This window comes from Dromaius novaehollandiae, chromosome 2 (assembly GCF_036370855.1).
Source record: "Dromaius novaehollandiae isolate bDroNov1 chromosome 2, bDroNov1.hap1, whole genome shotgun sequence".
NCBI classification, from domain to species: domain Eukaryota; kingdom Metazoa; phylum Chordata; class Aves; order Casuariiformes; family Dromaiidae; genus Dromaius; species Dromaius novaehollandiae.
In genome coordinates this window covers 125,177,769-125,191,593 of record NC_088099.1, presented here as the reverse complement: position 1 = coordinate 125,191,593, position 13,825 = coordinate 125,177,769, and the positions used below count along the sequence as shown (strand labels likewise).

The following is a 13,825-nucleotide window of genomic DNA, read 5'->3' as shown; positions in this document are numbered from 1 at the left end:
ATACAAGACGCCAGTAATGCTACTCAGTAACACATACAAGATTAATCAGAGACCTCGTGCGGATACTGCACTAACACATAGGACAGGAACTGGACTGTTAAGTACAAAACTCTACTGCAGAGCTATAGATAAGATAAAGATTCCATGACTTAGACAGAAAAGGACTCCACATGTGTAGAGAAGATCTTTTTTTAATACTAAGAGAAAGCAAGAAGAATATTCATGTGCAGCGCAGCTTCAACCTCTTCTTTAACAGTAATGTTGGTCTCTTCACTCTCTGCCCACACGCTGCCAGGCAAATAAAAGTAACACACAAAATGTATCTTAAATTTTCATTCCATTGATGGTTATTCTGAGGCACAGTGCCTCTTTACGTACCCAGCTATTGTAGCTAAGTACACCATAATAATCAAAAAAACAAAGTTAAATGTATGTCCACAGAAAGACTAAGTAGCAATTCTTCAGCATCCCCCAGGGTACCTAGAGGTATAGAATTCTCCACTGACATATATGAGACAAACATGTTATTTAAAATACTTTGTTCTTTCTCCTTTATTTAGCCACAACACAAATACAAGAGCAGTCAAACCCAGTCCAGTGGAACTCACTAAATAAACCTGTTCAGATAAGATTCTCATGAAATCAACCAAAATATACATGTACACGTACATGCACGTGCACATACACACACACACACACACACACACAGAAGAATGCAGCAGAGCCCTTATAAAATGAGGAGTGGCACTGAACTGCACCTAAAAGTTAAATGCAATAGAAAAATCAATTGGTTAGATATATTTGTTAAGCAGCGGGGTCACGCAGTGAACAGGTTCCCCCTGTATCATTACATTGGCTATTTTAAATACAAACATGATTTGTTTCAGGGGAAAATTTGAAGCTCAGAGAGGAAGTCTGACTGCAGTTACCCAAGTGTACAGTGTAATAGAATAATTACTCCACTATACTTCAGGGCAGAATCTGGCCCTAAGAAATGAATACACATATTCTGGCTCTGGCCGGAAAACTACAGCAGGTAACAATTTGTTTCCCATCACAGCCCCAATAACTAAACCCACTACCACTGTAACTCATAATTTGGCTTTTGCACCCTCCCCCTTCTAGAGTTTGTTCATACTACTCCTTTTGGTGGAATAAATAGTGCAGTGATTCTGTGATGTGAATAGACATCCACTAGGGACTAGAATAAGACCACCAAATATACCAAACCACTACAGAAGACATAGAAATTGGGCTCTTAGATAAAGCTGGTCAGTCTGATTTGTCAATGCTTTGTTCAGAAATGTAAGACTCAAATACAGTTCACAAAAATAGTAATTCCTTATAGACCATCTCAAGGTCAAAATATTAACAAAAACACAGCTTATTAATGCTGAGAAGAGTGGTCTTGGAAAAATTAAAAACTAAGCTAAGCTGCTGCTAACAGTAGTAGGCGGTCTGATGCACTGAGGCAAAATGGAACATTTGAAACAAACTGTTTACAAAAGTAATTTAAATGCTCGGCATAGATCTAACACAAGTGTTAACATCTACTTTTGTAATTTCATTTTTGGACAACTTCAGCAACTATTTCTTTTAAAAAACGCTAATACAAAAATGTAGAAAACAAAAAACCCAAAGAGACAGTTTTTAGACAAATTTTGTTAAGGTGAAACTGTACCTTTGTCCCAGTTTATTAAGAATTTCAATTTTAAGTGTGGCATAACCCAGCTCAGCTAGGTTTGTAGCTCTCCCCACCCTTACTAGACAGTTCGTCCCTAGAAGGCTCCGATCTCAGTCCCCCAAGGTCTGTATGGTTTGCCGAGGCTTGCTGACTGCGTTGGTGCGGATGGACTCAGCACATTAGGGGTCAGCAGATGGAAGGAGCCGAAAGAAAAGGGGAACGCAGACAGAGATGCCATGGAGGAGAGAAGAGGAGGAGACAGTTTGGAAGTAGACGTGACCACAGGGAGCACTGGTCCAACGCTGCCATTTGGGGGCACTCTGAGTGAGGAAGTTTCAGCACGTGGTGCAGCAATTCTGCTCTGGTGATGTGGTTCTGTGGAAGATGCTGTGGTACTGGTATTACCATGCGCGTTTTGAGGCAGCAGCAACGGGTGAGATATATGGGAGTGATGTCCAAAGGCACTGCCCCAAGGAATGTGTCCAATGCCAGGCACACTACTTGCTGCTTCCCGTTGAGAGGCATAATTATTGAGATGAGACACAAGTCGAACTCGCAGAGGATCGGAAGCGTCCAGACCTTCAATAATACTAAGATATCGAGCTACTTCAGCCAGGCACTCTCGAAACCCTAGACTCCGATAGTCCATTGCCAAAGCATGAGCATCAAAATAACCTAAGAAAAAAAAAACAAAGAATGGAGTCTTAAGATGCTGTTTCCTAGTCATTATCTACATGTAGCCTGCTTCACCCTCCCCTATAAGCATATTTCACTTGGATGTGGTTAGTTTTGCTAACCATACATTAGCTGCCAAGTTCCTTTTTCTCTTCTTTGTCTAACAGGCTTTTCTTTTATATCTGTGCTGCGATGCTGCAAGTCCCAAGACCAGTCACAGACTGCCATTTTTAAACTAAAATTGCACACTACCACCGAAGGAAAGTACTTTCATTCTTTCCCTGTTTCCCCTGTGCAGGCAAAACTACAGCACAGTGAAATTTATTAGAAATACAAGCATAACTTATCAGAGGACACTTTCACAGGCAACTTTTTTTTTTCACAAAAGCACATTTCGCCAATTCTCTTCACTACTCATTTCATCCTGTATTTTTTCTACCTTTTTTGTTCTGAATTTTCAAAGAGTTATATAAGTATACATTTATTAACAACAACAAAAACTTCCAAGTCTTCCTAGCTGCCAAATACAAGTCACTTCACTGTGCTGATTACGAAGTAGAGACTTGTAATCGTTCCCCCCTAGAATAACCTGGAGCCGATGCTATAAAATGCTTCGGGCTGTAAGATTCCTGTAGTAAGAGAAAGTCCTACATTCCTCACAAAAGATACCGCAGATTCCATTCACTTTCTCTAGAAATTACCACAGCACACAGCACACCGAACGGTAGGCAATGCACTCGAACAACAGCAGCACCACGGAGCTACCAACTCCGCTGTCAGACAGGAAAGTTTACCTTTCCCTCCTGCCGTATGCAGCATTTTCAGATGGTCAACGGTCATCTGCAGAATCTCGGCTTTTTCCAGCTTGGCTGATCCCTGGCAGGGGAGAAGGGGAAGCGGGAAACGTTTTGGGCAAAAACGCCGAAGCTAGGAGCGAGCCGGCGCGGAGGTGGACCCTGCGTGCCAGAGCACGGGTCAGGCGGCCGGCGGGGTCGCCGGGACCTACCTGCTTCTCAAAGGCGCTGGGCACCAGCCGCCTCAGCTCGGATAGGCTGTTGTTGATGCGATCCCGGCGGCGCTTCTCGATGATCTAGGGCAGAGAGCGGGGGTGAGGGGGGCGAGCGGCCGGGGGGGGGGGCGCGGGCGGGCGGGCGAGCAGGCACTCACCCCTCGGCGCCTCTTCCTGGCCAGGATCTGCGAGGTGGTGGCCGGAGACATGGAGCCCGGCGCCGAACTGAGGTTCCTGCGGGGAGCAGCGGGGCACCGGTCACCGCGGACTCCGCACGGCCGCCCCCTCCCGTCGCGCAGCCCCCCGCGGCTCCCGCCCACCGGCGCTCACCCATTCTCGTCCGCGCTCTCCTTCTCCACCTCCACGGCCTCGTCCAGCTCCTCGCTGTCCGACGAGCTATACTCGGGGTGCGCCCGCTTCATGGCGGCGGGCCGCGGGCGGCCGTTGGGGAGGCGGCGGGCTGCGCGCGGGAGGAGGGCGCCCAGCGCGCGCCCCGCTGCCGCCGCTGCCGCCGCCGCCGCCGCCGCCGCCGCCGCCGCTGCCGCCGCGCGCCCCGCGCCTCGCCCGACACCCGTCTCCCCCATGGCGTTCCCACGCCGCCAGTCTTACCCGCCGCGGGGCGGGCAGGGCCGGGCCGCGCTGCGCCGGACCGCGCCGCGCCGCGCCGGGCAGGGCGGGCCGGGGCGGGCCGGGGGCGGCCGCGCAAACCCACCGCCCAGCGTCGCCACGCGCGGCCCCCGCGCCCCCCATTGGCCGCCGCCCCAACGGCCGCAGCCAACGGCCGCCGCCCGCCCGCCCGCGCGGCCCCGCCCCCGCGGCGGCAGCAGGGCGCTGTGGGCGGGGGGGGGAGGCGGCGTCGCGCGCGTGCGCTGCCGGCCGTGGGAAAGCGGAGCGGCGCGGCGGCCGCGTGCGGGAGGGGCGGCGCGGGGCGGCGCGGGGCGGCGCGGCGGCCGCGGCGGCCGCGGCGGCGGGTGGGCGGCCTCCGGCGGCCTCGCGTTTCCCGGGCGGCCCCCACGGCCGAAGCGCGGCGGCGACAGTGCTTCCCGAGCCGCTGCGGGGGGCAGCCAGCGCTGGGGCTGCCCGCAGGTGGATCGCTGAGGCGCTGCGGGGGGCCAAGTCCTTAGGACTTAAGCTCTGAGGTTTGGGGACAATTTTTAGAAAGCCAAAAGCAAAGGCGCTCTGCTGTGCCAGTGCTGGCAAGGGAGAGGGGGTGGCGGGACAGGTGGGTGCTGCGTCGCCGCATGCGGTGAGGTTCTGCACCCGGGTGTGCGTGTTGCCCTCTGCCGCAGCGCAGACCCTCGTCAGCCTGCTGGTGTTCCCAAGCTGGGGTGCAGGCAAAAAAGGACAGAGGAAATAAGGACGTACTCTGTGAGGTGGTTTCCTAATACTTAAATTTTCATTTTAAATGAAGCCCTTCAACTGAGGCTCCTCTTCCAAGTCGATTCTTCCAAGTTTCGCAGTTGGACAGGGTGGAGGGGAGCTAAGATGTGCACAATGTCAGAGCTGATGAACCAGGTTTCCCCCTTTCAAGCCCCCGGAATAGCTGCTTCCAGCCTCCCCTGTGTTTTGATAAAAGCTGCTTGTGCAGTGTCACTCCAGGCTTCATGGAGTTACCGTATTTTTGCCAAGTGTCTCTAGTGGGAAGGGAAATGGGAACAAAGACCAGACTAAAGGTTGTGCAGCCATGGGCTGCAGATAGGAACGGTCCTGCAGCTACCTGCAAGCAGCTAACTGAAGACGATAGAAATAGCCTATTCCTGCAGTACACTTTTCATAAATCCATCCATCCATTCTGCGGGGCTAGAATTAAGCTTGTGTCAGCAGTTCTATTAAATCCACTTTTCTAGCCTTTATATTTTTGTTGTAAAACATCTCTGTGTGCACAGTTTGCCTTTACAGGACCAAGAGCGGAATGGAAGGAGCAGTGACATTTAAGCCTTCTGGCTTGCAGACCGCACATCTGACTTCTCCCATCCAGGTGTGTATGGCATAACAAAGGCTGCTTTTTCATACTATGGGAGAAAAAAAACTGTTGTAAAAGAAGTTACTTGGCATTAAGCATTCATTGCTCATGAGTGGAGGTCTGACCACTGTGGGTCCCAGGAGGAGTCAGATGCTGCCACTCATGTGGAGCTCCCTTGATTACAGGGGCCAGACAGCCTCCAGCAATGCTTTCTGATCTTTTCTGGACACTGACTTCCCAAAATGATTTACAGAAGGAGGCAGGCAGAGTGTAGATGGGCCTGCACGTAAGCAATTGCAGTTGGTTATCAGCTGCCGCAGTAAGATAAGAAATGTTTGCCAATGTGTTGCCTCAATCTTCCCATCCAGCACAAGGAAGAACAGAGAACAAAACCAGCTTTAAATTATTGTTCTTTTTCCATGAAACTGGGCAGGGCCCAATCCTCAAAGTTGGCCTAATTGTGAACGGTGGCCCAAAGGGGCAGTTTTGTTAGCCAGAAGTTACCAACATGTAGAGCTAACCCTGTCACACGTGTCGGTCAGCCGTTCCTCTGAGCTGCCAGAAGGGCAGGCAGGAGAGTAACCTCTGGCACACCAAGGAAATTAAAATGTCAGTGCACGAGAACAAGGCGCTTGGAAAAAGAGCTTGGTTTCCTATCCCCCTGATACCTTGATAGCAATAAGGCAATGAACCTTAGAAGATGACAGCCTTCCCCCCTACCCCATACACAGAGTCACATCTCTCTATTTCACACTGCAGTACAACCATCTTCTGGCCAGGTCTGTGCCCACCCCTCACTGTGGCCGGTGCCTCAGACTCCCCGCCATCTACCCAAATGCTTGATGCCGTAGCTGCACCCCTCACCCCTTTCTGCCATAACACACACATGTTTGCCCTCCTTTGCCCCCTCCACCATCATTTCTAGGTCTGGCACAAATCAGATTTCAAGGATTTCTATTTTCACCACACAGGAGCCGCAGGCAGGCGCAGTAGTCATCGCCTGGCCACCCCTGTGCTAAAGGCAGTAACGGCAGAATGGGGGTGAAGCTGTCACAGCGAAGGAGAGACTTCAGAAATGTGTAAGGTTTGTTGGTCACGACTGTCCCTCAGAAGGGGGTGGTGTCGTTTTTGTGTGCACCTCCCCCTTCTTTGTTTTACGCCTTCTTAGGCGATTTCGATACTAGTCAAAATAACACTGCAAAGGAGTTGTTTATTGCTGCCGTGGGCTTCCCTCCAGTGGAGACCTGCCGTGGCTGACCCTTGTTCTGGTGTGTGCACTAAATTAACTCCCATCCCCTCCCTTTAGGTCTTCTCTCCCAAGGGAGCAAGTGCTTTGAAGAGTAATCCTGTCAACCTGTCATCCCAAGTCCCAGAAACGCACAGTTACTATGGTTACTTTGCCCACTTCAACTAGTGGCTCTGGCACTCACACTGCAGCCAGTCACAAACCTTAATACCCCCTGCCAGACACACACAGCATTTATCAAGCTACAGCATCAGTTCTGCAAGAAGTTACTGCTCCAGATCTTGTCTTTTTCTTTACTGGCTTCATGCTGAGTATGTTGACTGTTGGTACTGCTGGCAGCTCAAAACTGTTTATCACAGATCACATGGAAGTGCTTGAGAAGTTAGTGGAAACAACAGAAGAGCTTTTAGGATTTTTGCATGATCTGTCACTATCGCTATTGAATGTAAAGATGTTTTCTCAGGATTTGGACACGGAAATTCACACGTGTACATCTCAGAGGTCCACATACCCAGTTCAGAGTTAGGTTTGGAGAAGTGCATCTATAGTGATTTCCAGGTCGTTAGGGCATTTCTGTCTCCAAGGTGACCAAGGAGAGGGAGAAGTTTTGCATGAAAGTCCTTACCGTAAGCAGAAATCCTCAATTGCTTCTGCTGCAGCACAGGTTTCAGGTTTCATTTTTTGCAAATTTGTTTATAGCTATAAATAAGCAAGACTAGCACTGTCAGCATATTACAGCAGCAGTGCAGAGAGTTTTCTCTTCTGGATGGTCCTGAATAATGCATGTAGCCTTAATGTGTGTACCCTATCAGGCTCCAGCTCATCTCCAAATCCAGACCTAGGATAGGAGTAGTAAAGGCTACTCTGTGAACGCAGCATTCAAGTTGCTGATGGGCAAGGCTGCCTTTCATTCAACCAGCCCTCTGATCGAGGTGCAAACAGGCAGACTGGCTACTTTATCCCATTTTCCCAGGGCTGGTTTCCCTTCCAGTCAATCCAACCCTTTTTTCTCTTTCTATGCAAGCCTTCCTCTCAGTCAAGGCTCCTACAGACAGCAACTTCTTTGCCTAGACACCCCTTCTTCCATTCCCAAAGCACAGTCTACCCTGTGCACTGGGTGAGGCCAAGATCGCATGGGAGGAATCAGTCAAGGTCATATTAATTAACAGCTGTCTCACAGTAGATACAAAAGTGGGTCAAACTGGGGTGGCGTTGTGAAGAAAATAATGATTTGATTTGCAGCCACCTGTGCTCTTAATTATAGGAAAATGGCATAATGTCTTTGTGTGTAAGAGTGTATCCTGGGTGTAAAATTGCACAACAAATTCAGCTCAATATGTTAGTGGCAGGACAGCCTCTATAAGATTGCCAAATTATAAAGGGGGCAATAGCCTCAGATATGTATCACCTACAGACACCACCCCACCAAGGTGAAAATTTCACTGTAGTTTAGTGGTTCATTTATCCCTGTGTTTATTCTTCAATGTCATGCAGTACAGTTTCCATCTGATATCTCAGAATAAAATCATCTTCTTTCTTTCTCTTATTGCTGACTTTTTCAGCCAAGTCTTCTGCAGTTTGCGAGAACAACTTTCTTCTGTTTGTACAGTACTTTTCCCATAGCTGGACAGAGCAATAATATTACCAGAAACTTGCTCTTGTTCTCTGTTGTAACAGAGCAGACAGCAGCCCATCAGGGAACAACCTGACTGGCTATTTTTCCTGTGCAATCTTGCAACATTAATATTCTAAGAGTAGTGTTCCAAATATGCTTCCTTTTGTATAGTGGCATGTGGAGAGGAAGTCCCTGCTCCAAAGAGTTTACAGTTCCAGGCCTACTTAGAGTTCCCTTTGTCAGTAAGATACAGCTTTGAGAAAAATGTGTGTGCCCTTCATTCTTGCAAGGAATAATAGGATGGAAAGCAGCTCTCAGACTTTCTGTTCCATCGTGCAAACTATTATTTAAATTTCTGCTCTTCAAAGGGCAAAACTTGCCTTTTTGGCAACCTTTAGTCAATCTTGCAAATAGAAACATAACCATTTTTGTCAGCAAGTTTCCTAGAACTAAATTTCATTAAGCAGAAATAAAAATGTAAGTTTAACATATCCTGTAGCTGTTGAGAAATACAGTTTGGGATAAAGCAAATGAAAGTAATAACTTCATTGCTTTTGAAGCTACTAGCTACTGTAAGCTTTGATGACCTTTGCACGCACAACCTATCTGGCATATTGAGCATATTGACTCCTGGCAAAGCATCTCTTTAGTTTCTCTTAGATGATAATTTGTATTGCACATTTTTGCTGCAGCATTTGCTAGACACCTGTCTCCTACACAGCTCAGCCACCGCTGAGGCAAAAGTTAGATGATGTGACGAGTTAGAGGAAGCGACGATCGCCCCCACACACAGAGTAATGAGCTGTGAGGGGAACTTTAGGATGTGTGACCAGAGTGAAAAAGTGCCAGGAATTTTTAATTGCCACAGCAGTCAGGACTTTGTTAGAGGTTTTAATTTGGAGATCCTGGCAAAATAACCCTACTTTAGAAAAATTAAAGACTAAGCCCGACTGATTTAGACGTGAGAGGTTATCCCATACAGGCAGAGTATTTGAACATTGCTGCCGAGAGCACTAAGCTCTCTCCTCCAGGGAAGGTATCAAAATCAAATCCCATCATCAGTTGTCTCTTCCATTACGTTATGGAATACCAGGATAAAAATAAACAACAGAACAGAAGTGCCAGCCTGATTTTACCAGACAAAGTTAGATACTGAGCCTGTTTTTTGTTTAGGAAACTTTTATTTCTCAAATGATCTAAATGTACATCAGCATCTGTTCTGAGGGTTTTTAATCAAACATGAGGGATCATAAATGAATTGATTCTGAGGTTAAAGCTCATTTTAAAGGTGCCACCAAAATGCAGTCACAAAATAGCAATGACCTGCACTGAGAGTGAGGGTATTTTCATGTGAGATGCCTTATTTCAGTCTTGCTCACAGTACTTTAAAACTGCAGCATTCCTACAGATTTCAGAAAAGTCAAGACTTGCACACTCCAGAGAGCTGGCCAGCATAGCTGTGCCAAACTGGTTCCCTGTGCAGACCCACTGTTCTCAAAGTGACCTTCACTTCATCTGCTTTTAAAGAAGAAAAATTATTCCAGGAAAAATACTTTTTTTTTTCCAAAATAGCACCCATCTGAAAGATTATATATTTTATATCTGAAAGATTAAATATTCCAGAAAATCTCAGTTATACTGGAACAGAAGCTATCACAGCAGCATTCCAGAACAGCTATAATAGTAACTTCCCATGCATACCGAGGCGTTCCTTTTGATTCATATTGATGTAGCTGTGATAAAAGTTCCTTGTGTTTACTTGTAACACAACCAAATCACTAGCACATGGCTCTCAATACATAACCACCTAAGCACGGAGAGACTGTGATGATGACCTCCGTATGAACACCTCGATAGTAAGTATTAATAACAGCGCTCTAAAGCAAGTGCAAACAGTCACACACTCTTAATGCTTAAACCACAACAAATGTGTTTAATCCCACACAATAGCCCCCTTATAATATGTCTTAAAGCTGTGGTCTGCAGGGGAAGTGGTGACCACTTCTCACATATATAACGTATACCAAATATATTCAGCTTGGCACAAAGACGAGAAGCTGGAAGTGTCACACTGGAGCCTAACTCCCTGACAGCATGAGACATGTGCTTGTAAGCTTTCTCAAGGAGGATATTTGATTGCCCTCTTTCTTCTTCTGCCTCTCTCCCAACAAAAGTGGAGTGACCTCCCCCATGACCTGGCAAGTGCTGAAATTCCCCAAACACATTTTTCTGTTGTGCCCCAACGCTGAACAAAAGGGAAAGAAGCAGCATCAATATACTTGAAGTATGGAATGAAAATAATAGCTGGCTGTTACTCGGCCAGCAAACACTGATCTTCACCTCTTGCCCAGCATGGTTTGCGCTGCCTCCCACGCTTATCTGCTGCATTGTCCACGGCTCGCTCTTATTTATTTATTTATTTATTTATTTGGAGCAGGCCAGAGTGGGGGGGGCAGGAGGAGAGGAGGCGGAGGGGGAGTCTATGTAATTGCAGTTTACACTGCGTTCCCACGCTACTATTGTTTGTGACTTTGTTTCCTATTCCCATCACGTGTGCTAATTAGTTAGAGCTGCTGGCTAGCTGGGAGGCGTGTGTCTGGAGTAAAAGCAGAAAGATCACTTCCTGGAGGGATCTGGGCAATCTGAACAATTCTTCGCTTCACTTTCGGCCCTCTCCCTCCCACCCCGCTTTACCCGCTCAGGGAAGAGAGAAGAAGTGCCGATTGTCAAGCGCAAGCCACGGGAGAGGCACAGATTTTGTCTTCTGAAAGGAAACAAGAGTCATAGAAAATAGCGCTGGAAATAAGATCCCAGCTGTGTTTTACAAACTTTTTTCTTTTTTATCCCGAGAAATCCCCAATGTCTTTCTATTGTGTCTAAGAAGATAAAAAACCAGCATTTTTAAAAATCCTCAGGTTATTTTAGCCTGCCCTTAGGAAGTGAGTCATTTTCTTATGGCAAGGCTAAAGCAAGCTCATGCCATGGCTTGCGGAACAAAATGAGAGCGAAAGAGAGAGAGAGAGAGAGATAAGTACCCGAGTCATGGCATTTGCTTATTAGAGCAAGCGTCAGGCAGCAAGGCCAAGTCGCACAGCAGGACTGAGTACCTGTGGATGCATCAGATTTTAGACTCAGGTCTGTTTAATTTAGATCTCCAGCTTAACCGCCTTATCCATAGCCCTGGGTGCTTTTCAAGTGCTGAGCACATGAAACCATCTTCAAATCATACCTGCCGCCTGCAGCCCATAGAGGCACCAGGCTGGATCCCTCGCTGATGCCAAGCCCTCTCGCTCAGGCCCCGAGCAAGCCGAGGTGACGCTTCTCTTGCATTTAATAGTCCCTGTCCCACTGGTCTGGAGTGACCCTCCGTATTCTCTGATTTCACATGCTGAGGAAAGAAGGACGGGGCTTATCCCGTTACTCGCCCTGGCTGCGCCCCAGCCAAGGGGAGGATCCTGCCATCGATGACCCCATTTAGGGCAAATCGTAGTTGGGGCCCTTCTCATTTCTGCTGAGGGCGATCTTGCTGGAGGGCCTGCGTTATCATAGCTGTCAGGCGCCGCAAAGACAGAGGCGTGCTCGGAGGGATTCAGGTCCTAACCTATCATATGAAAAAGGGAATGCCAGGTGCTTACCCAGAGGCAGGAAAAGGTGTAAGACTACGTTTACTTCCCTCTCAACAGTCACAAGCTCATGAGAGCAGAGTTTGCTGACAATAATTGTATTCAGGCTCAGGGCAAGTAAATACAGTCTATGCTTCCCTACGCAGCTCCACCGATGCCTAAGGAAAAGCCCAAAGTAATGCCTATCAATCTGACCCATCACTGTGGGATTACAGCTAGGTAAAAATCAAAATTTCCATATTATTGGAAATTCCTGTATTTCTACACTTTGGGTTTTTTTGTCTGTTTGTTCATTTTTGTTTTTTTAAGTTGGGATGGGAGGAGAGTTGAAATAGTTTAACTCTATTTGGTTTGGGGTTTTTCTGTCCTTTCTGTGGGGAAAAAAACTGTCCTGGGTTTTGGAAACAGTGAAACACTCCTCCCTGAGTCAGTTCAGCTTGAATGGGCATCTCTTTGAGTGCCACGTTAACACTTGGATGTTGTCACCCCCCAACTCTGTTCTTTCTTAAAGGCTGAGCCCCCTTTCTGGGTTATCCATCCCATGACATCCTCCTCAGATCAGGCTACAGGAAAATATATTGAATTATAGAAGATACAGGCTGGCTAATAAGCCAGCTAGGCTAGGCAATTTTCCTGCAACAGAAAAGAACTGGTTGCTTTCCCCCCCCCCCCCCCAACAGAAACACTTTCCAAGGCTTCAGAGATGGGGTCCAACACTTTTCATACTGTCATGCACACCCTGCTTTCTGTTCATGACCACTTTTGCCATTTGCAAGCACTTCACAGTCATATGGTAGCTCTAATTGTTTTGGTAGGGAAATAATATTGGGACAATATTTGAAATTAACTTTCAGTGAGATAAGGAGCTAGAAAGAAGCAAGAGATGCGGTCTAGTAGCTGACTGTGCAGTCCTCCACCGACCAGCAAGCTCTTCTGGTTCCCTGGTGGGTCACAAAGCACAGCTTGCCTTGGAGTCAGGGTAACCCTCTCTGAACGTTGAAAAGTGCTAGTGCAGGAAAGATCCACAAAGCCATCCTGCGTGACCAGCTATTTTACTGAGGAAACAGTCGGCCAGTGGGGAAGTCATTCTACGGAAATATTGAGGGCATTATCATGTGCATCTTTGCGTTCAGTATTTCCATTCAATGAGCTTTGACTTGGCCCTGTGTTTATATCTTTGACAACCAGGACAAGTAAATAGTCCTGAGCAATGTCAGACTTTCCTCTTCCTGGTGGAAAGCGTTCCTCTCCTTGGGAATAGGTACAATGTTACTGAAGGGAAAACTAGGCTTTGATGTAGAAATGTGGCACTAACAGTCTACACAGTCTGCAGGTTTTTGCACCTGTGGTCTTCCACTGGCATTAAACATTGTAATTTATTATTATTTATATCTCTTATAATACAAATCACAAACTCTTCCAACTACTGACCTCCCAGAGAGATTTCTAATCAGGCGAAATTGCAGTGCAGGGAGTGGTGAGTGCAGTGTTCAGATATCTTTTAAGGATTTGTTAGGACCACCAACATCTTTGCACAAGTAACCTGAACCGAAGGAAAAATAATCTAGCAAACCAACTTCGTGCATTACTGGCTCTGTAACAATTACAAAGCTTCATCAGGACTTAATCTAGTTAATGATTTTTTAGTTCTCGCAACTCATTATTTATATTTAGAAATGAAAAAGCTCCAGCAAGGACAAAAAAAACCCAGCCCATCAGTGAGTCATTTGAAAGCCCTCTGTTCTTTTTCCTGTTTTCTCAGTGAATATGGAGAGCAGTTCATGATTTCTGTCATGATATGCAAAGCCTATTTGAGACTGGTTTAGCTGCCTGAGGGAGCTTAACTCAGACTTCGTGGCCAAGGTTGCGTACAACAGCCATTGCAGTGGGACAATGCAATTCCAGCAAAAAGAGAGGCTTCTGGGTGCATTGGTCACAGTAGTTGTGAAATGTTCCACTGAAGACCTCCACCACTTTTGGAACTACAAATTAAGTGAACGACCTCGTTTC

General features: G+C 47.1%; 1 protein-coding gene and 1 long non-coding RNA gene across 3 annotated transcripts; one reads left to right on the top strand and one right to left on the bottom strand.

The window, feature by feature from the left end:
* Nucleotides 1–524: 524 nt before the first annotated feature.
* HEY1 (hes related family bHLH transcription factor with YRPW motif 1) lies at nt 525–4,082 on the bottom strand. The gene is made up of 5 exons (XM_026100704.2): nt 3,699–4,082; nt 3,527–3,602; nt 3,366–3,449; nt 3,154–3,235; nt 525–2,359 (listed from the first exon to the last, which is right to left on the bottom strand). Exons 1-5 carry the CDS (start codon nt 3,950–3,952, stop codon nt 1,779–1,781), a joined length of 1,077 nt encoding a protein of 358 aa, XP_025956489.2. The 5' UTR covers nt 3,953–4,082; the 3' UTR covers nt 525–1,778.
* Nucleotides 4,083–4,226: 144 nt separating this feature from the next.
* On the top strand, nt 4,227–12,473 carry LOC112983512 (uncharacterized). Of its 2 annotated transcripts, none has more exons than XR_010387933.1 (4): nt 4,227–4,454; nt 5,255–5,346; nt 6,303–6,410; nt 6,638–12,473. It is a non-coding gene; the product is annotated as an uncharacterized LOC112983512 (long non-coding RNA). The 2 variants fall into 2 exon arrangements; XR_010387934.1 differs by having other exon boundaries at nt 6,303–6,415.
* Nucleotides 12,474–13,825: the final 1,352 nt, after the last annotated feature.

What these genes read in the sequence shown, in the direction of transcription:
- HEY1 (XM_026100704.2), bottom strand. Translation starts at nt 3,952, where the DNA reads ATGGGGGAGACGGGTGTCGGGCGAGGCGCGGGGCGCGCGGCGGCAGCG. An exon ending in GAGAGCGCGGACGAGAATGG is followed by an intron (nt 3,603 to 3,698) that starts GTGAGCGCCGGT and finishes TGCTCCCCGCAG; the next exon opens with GAACCTCAGTTCGGCGCCGG. An exon ending in CCAGCGCCTTTGAGAAGCAG is followed by an intron (nt 3,236 to 3,365) that starts GTAGGTCCCGGC and finishes CTCCCCTGCCAG; the next exon opens with GGATCAGCCAAGCTGGAAAA.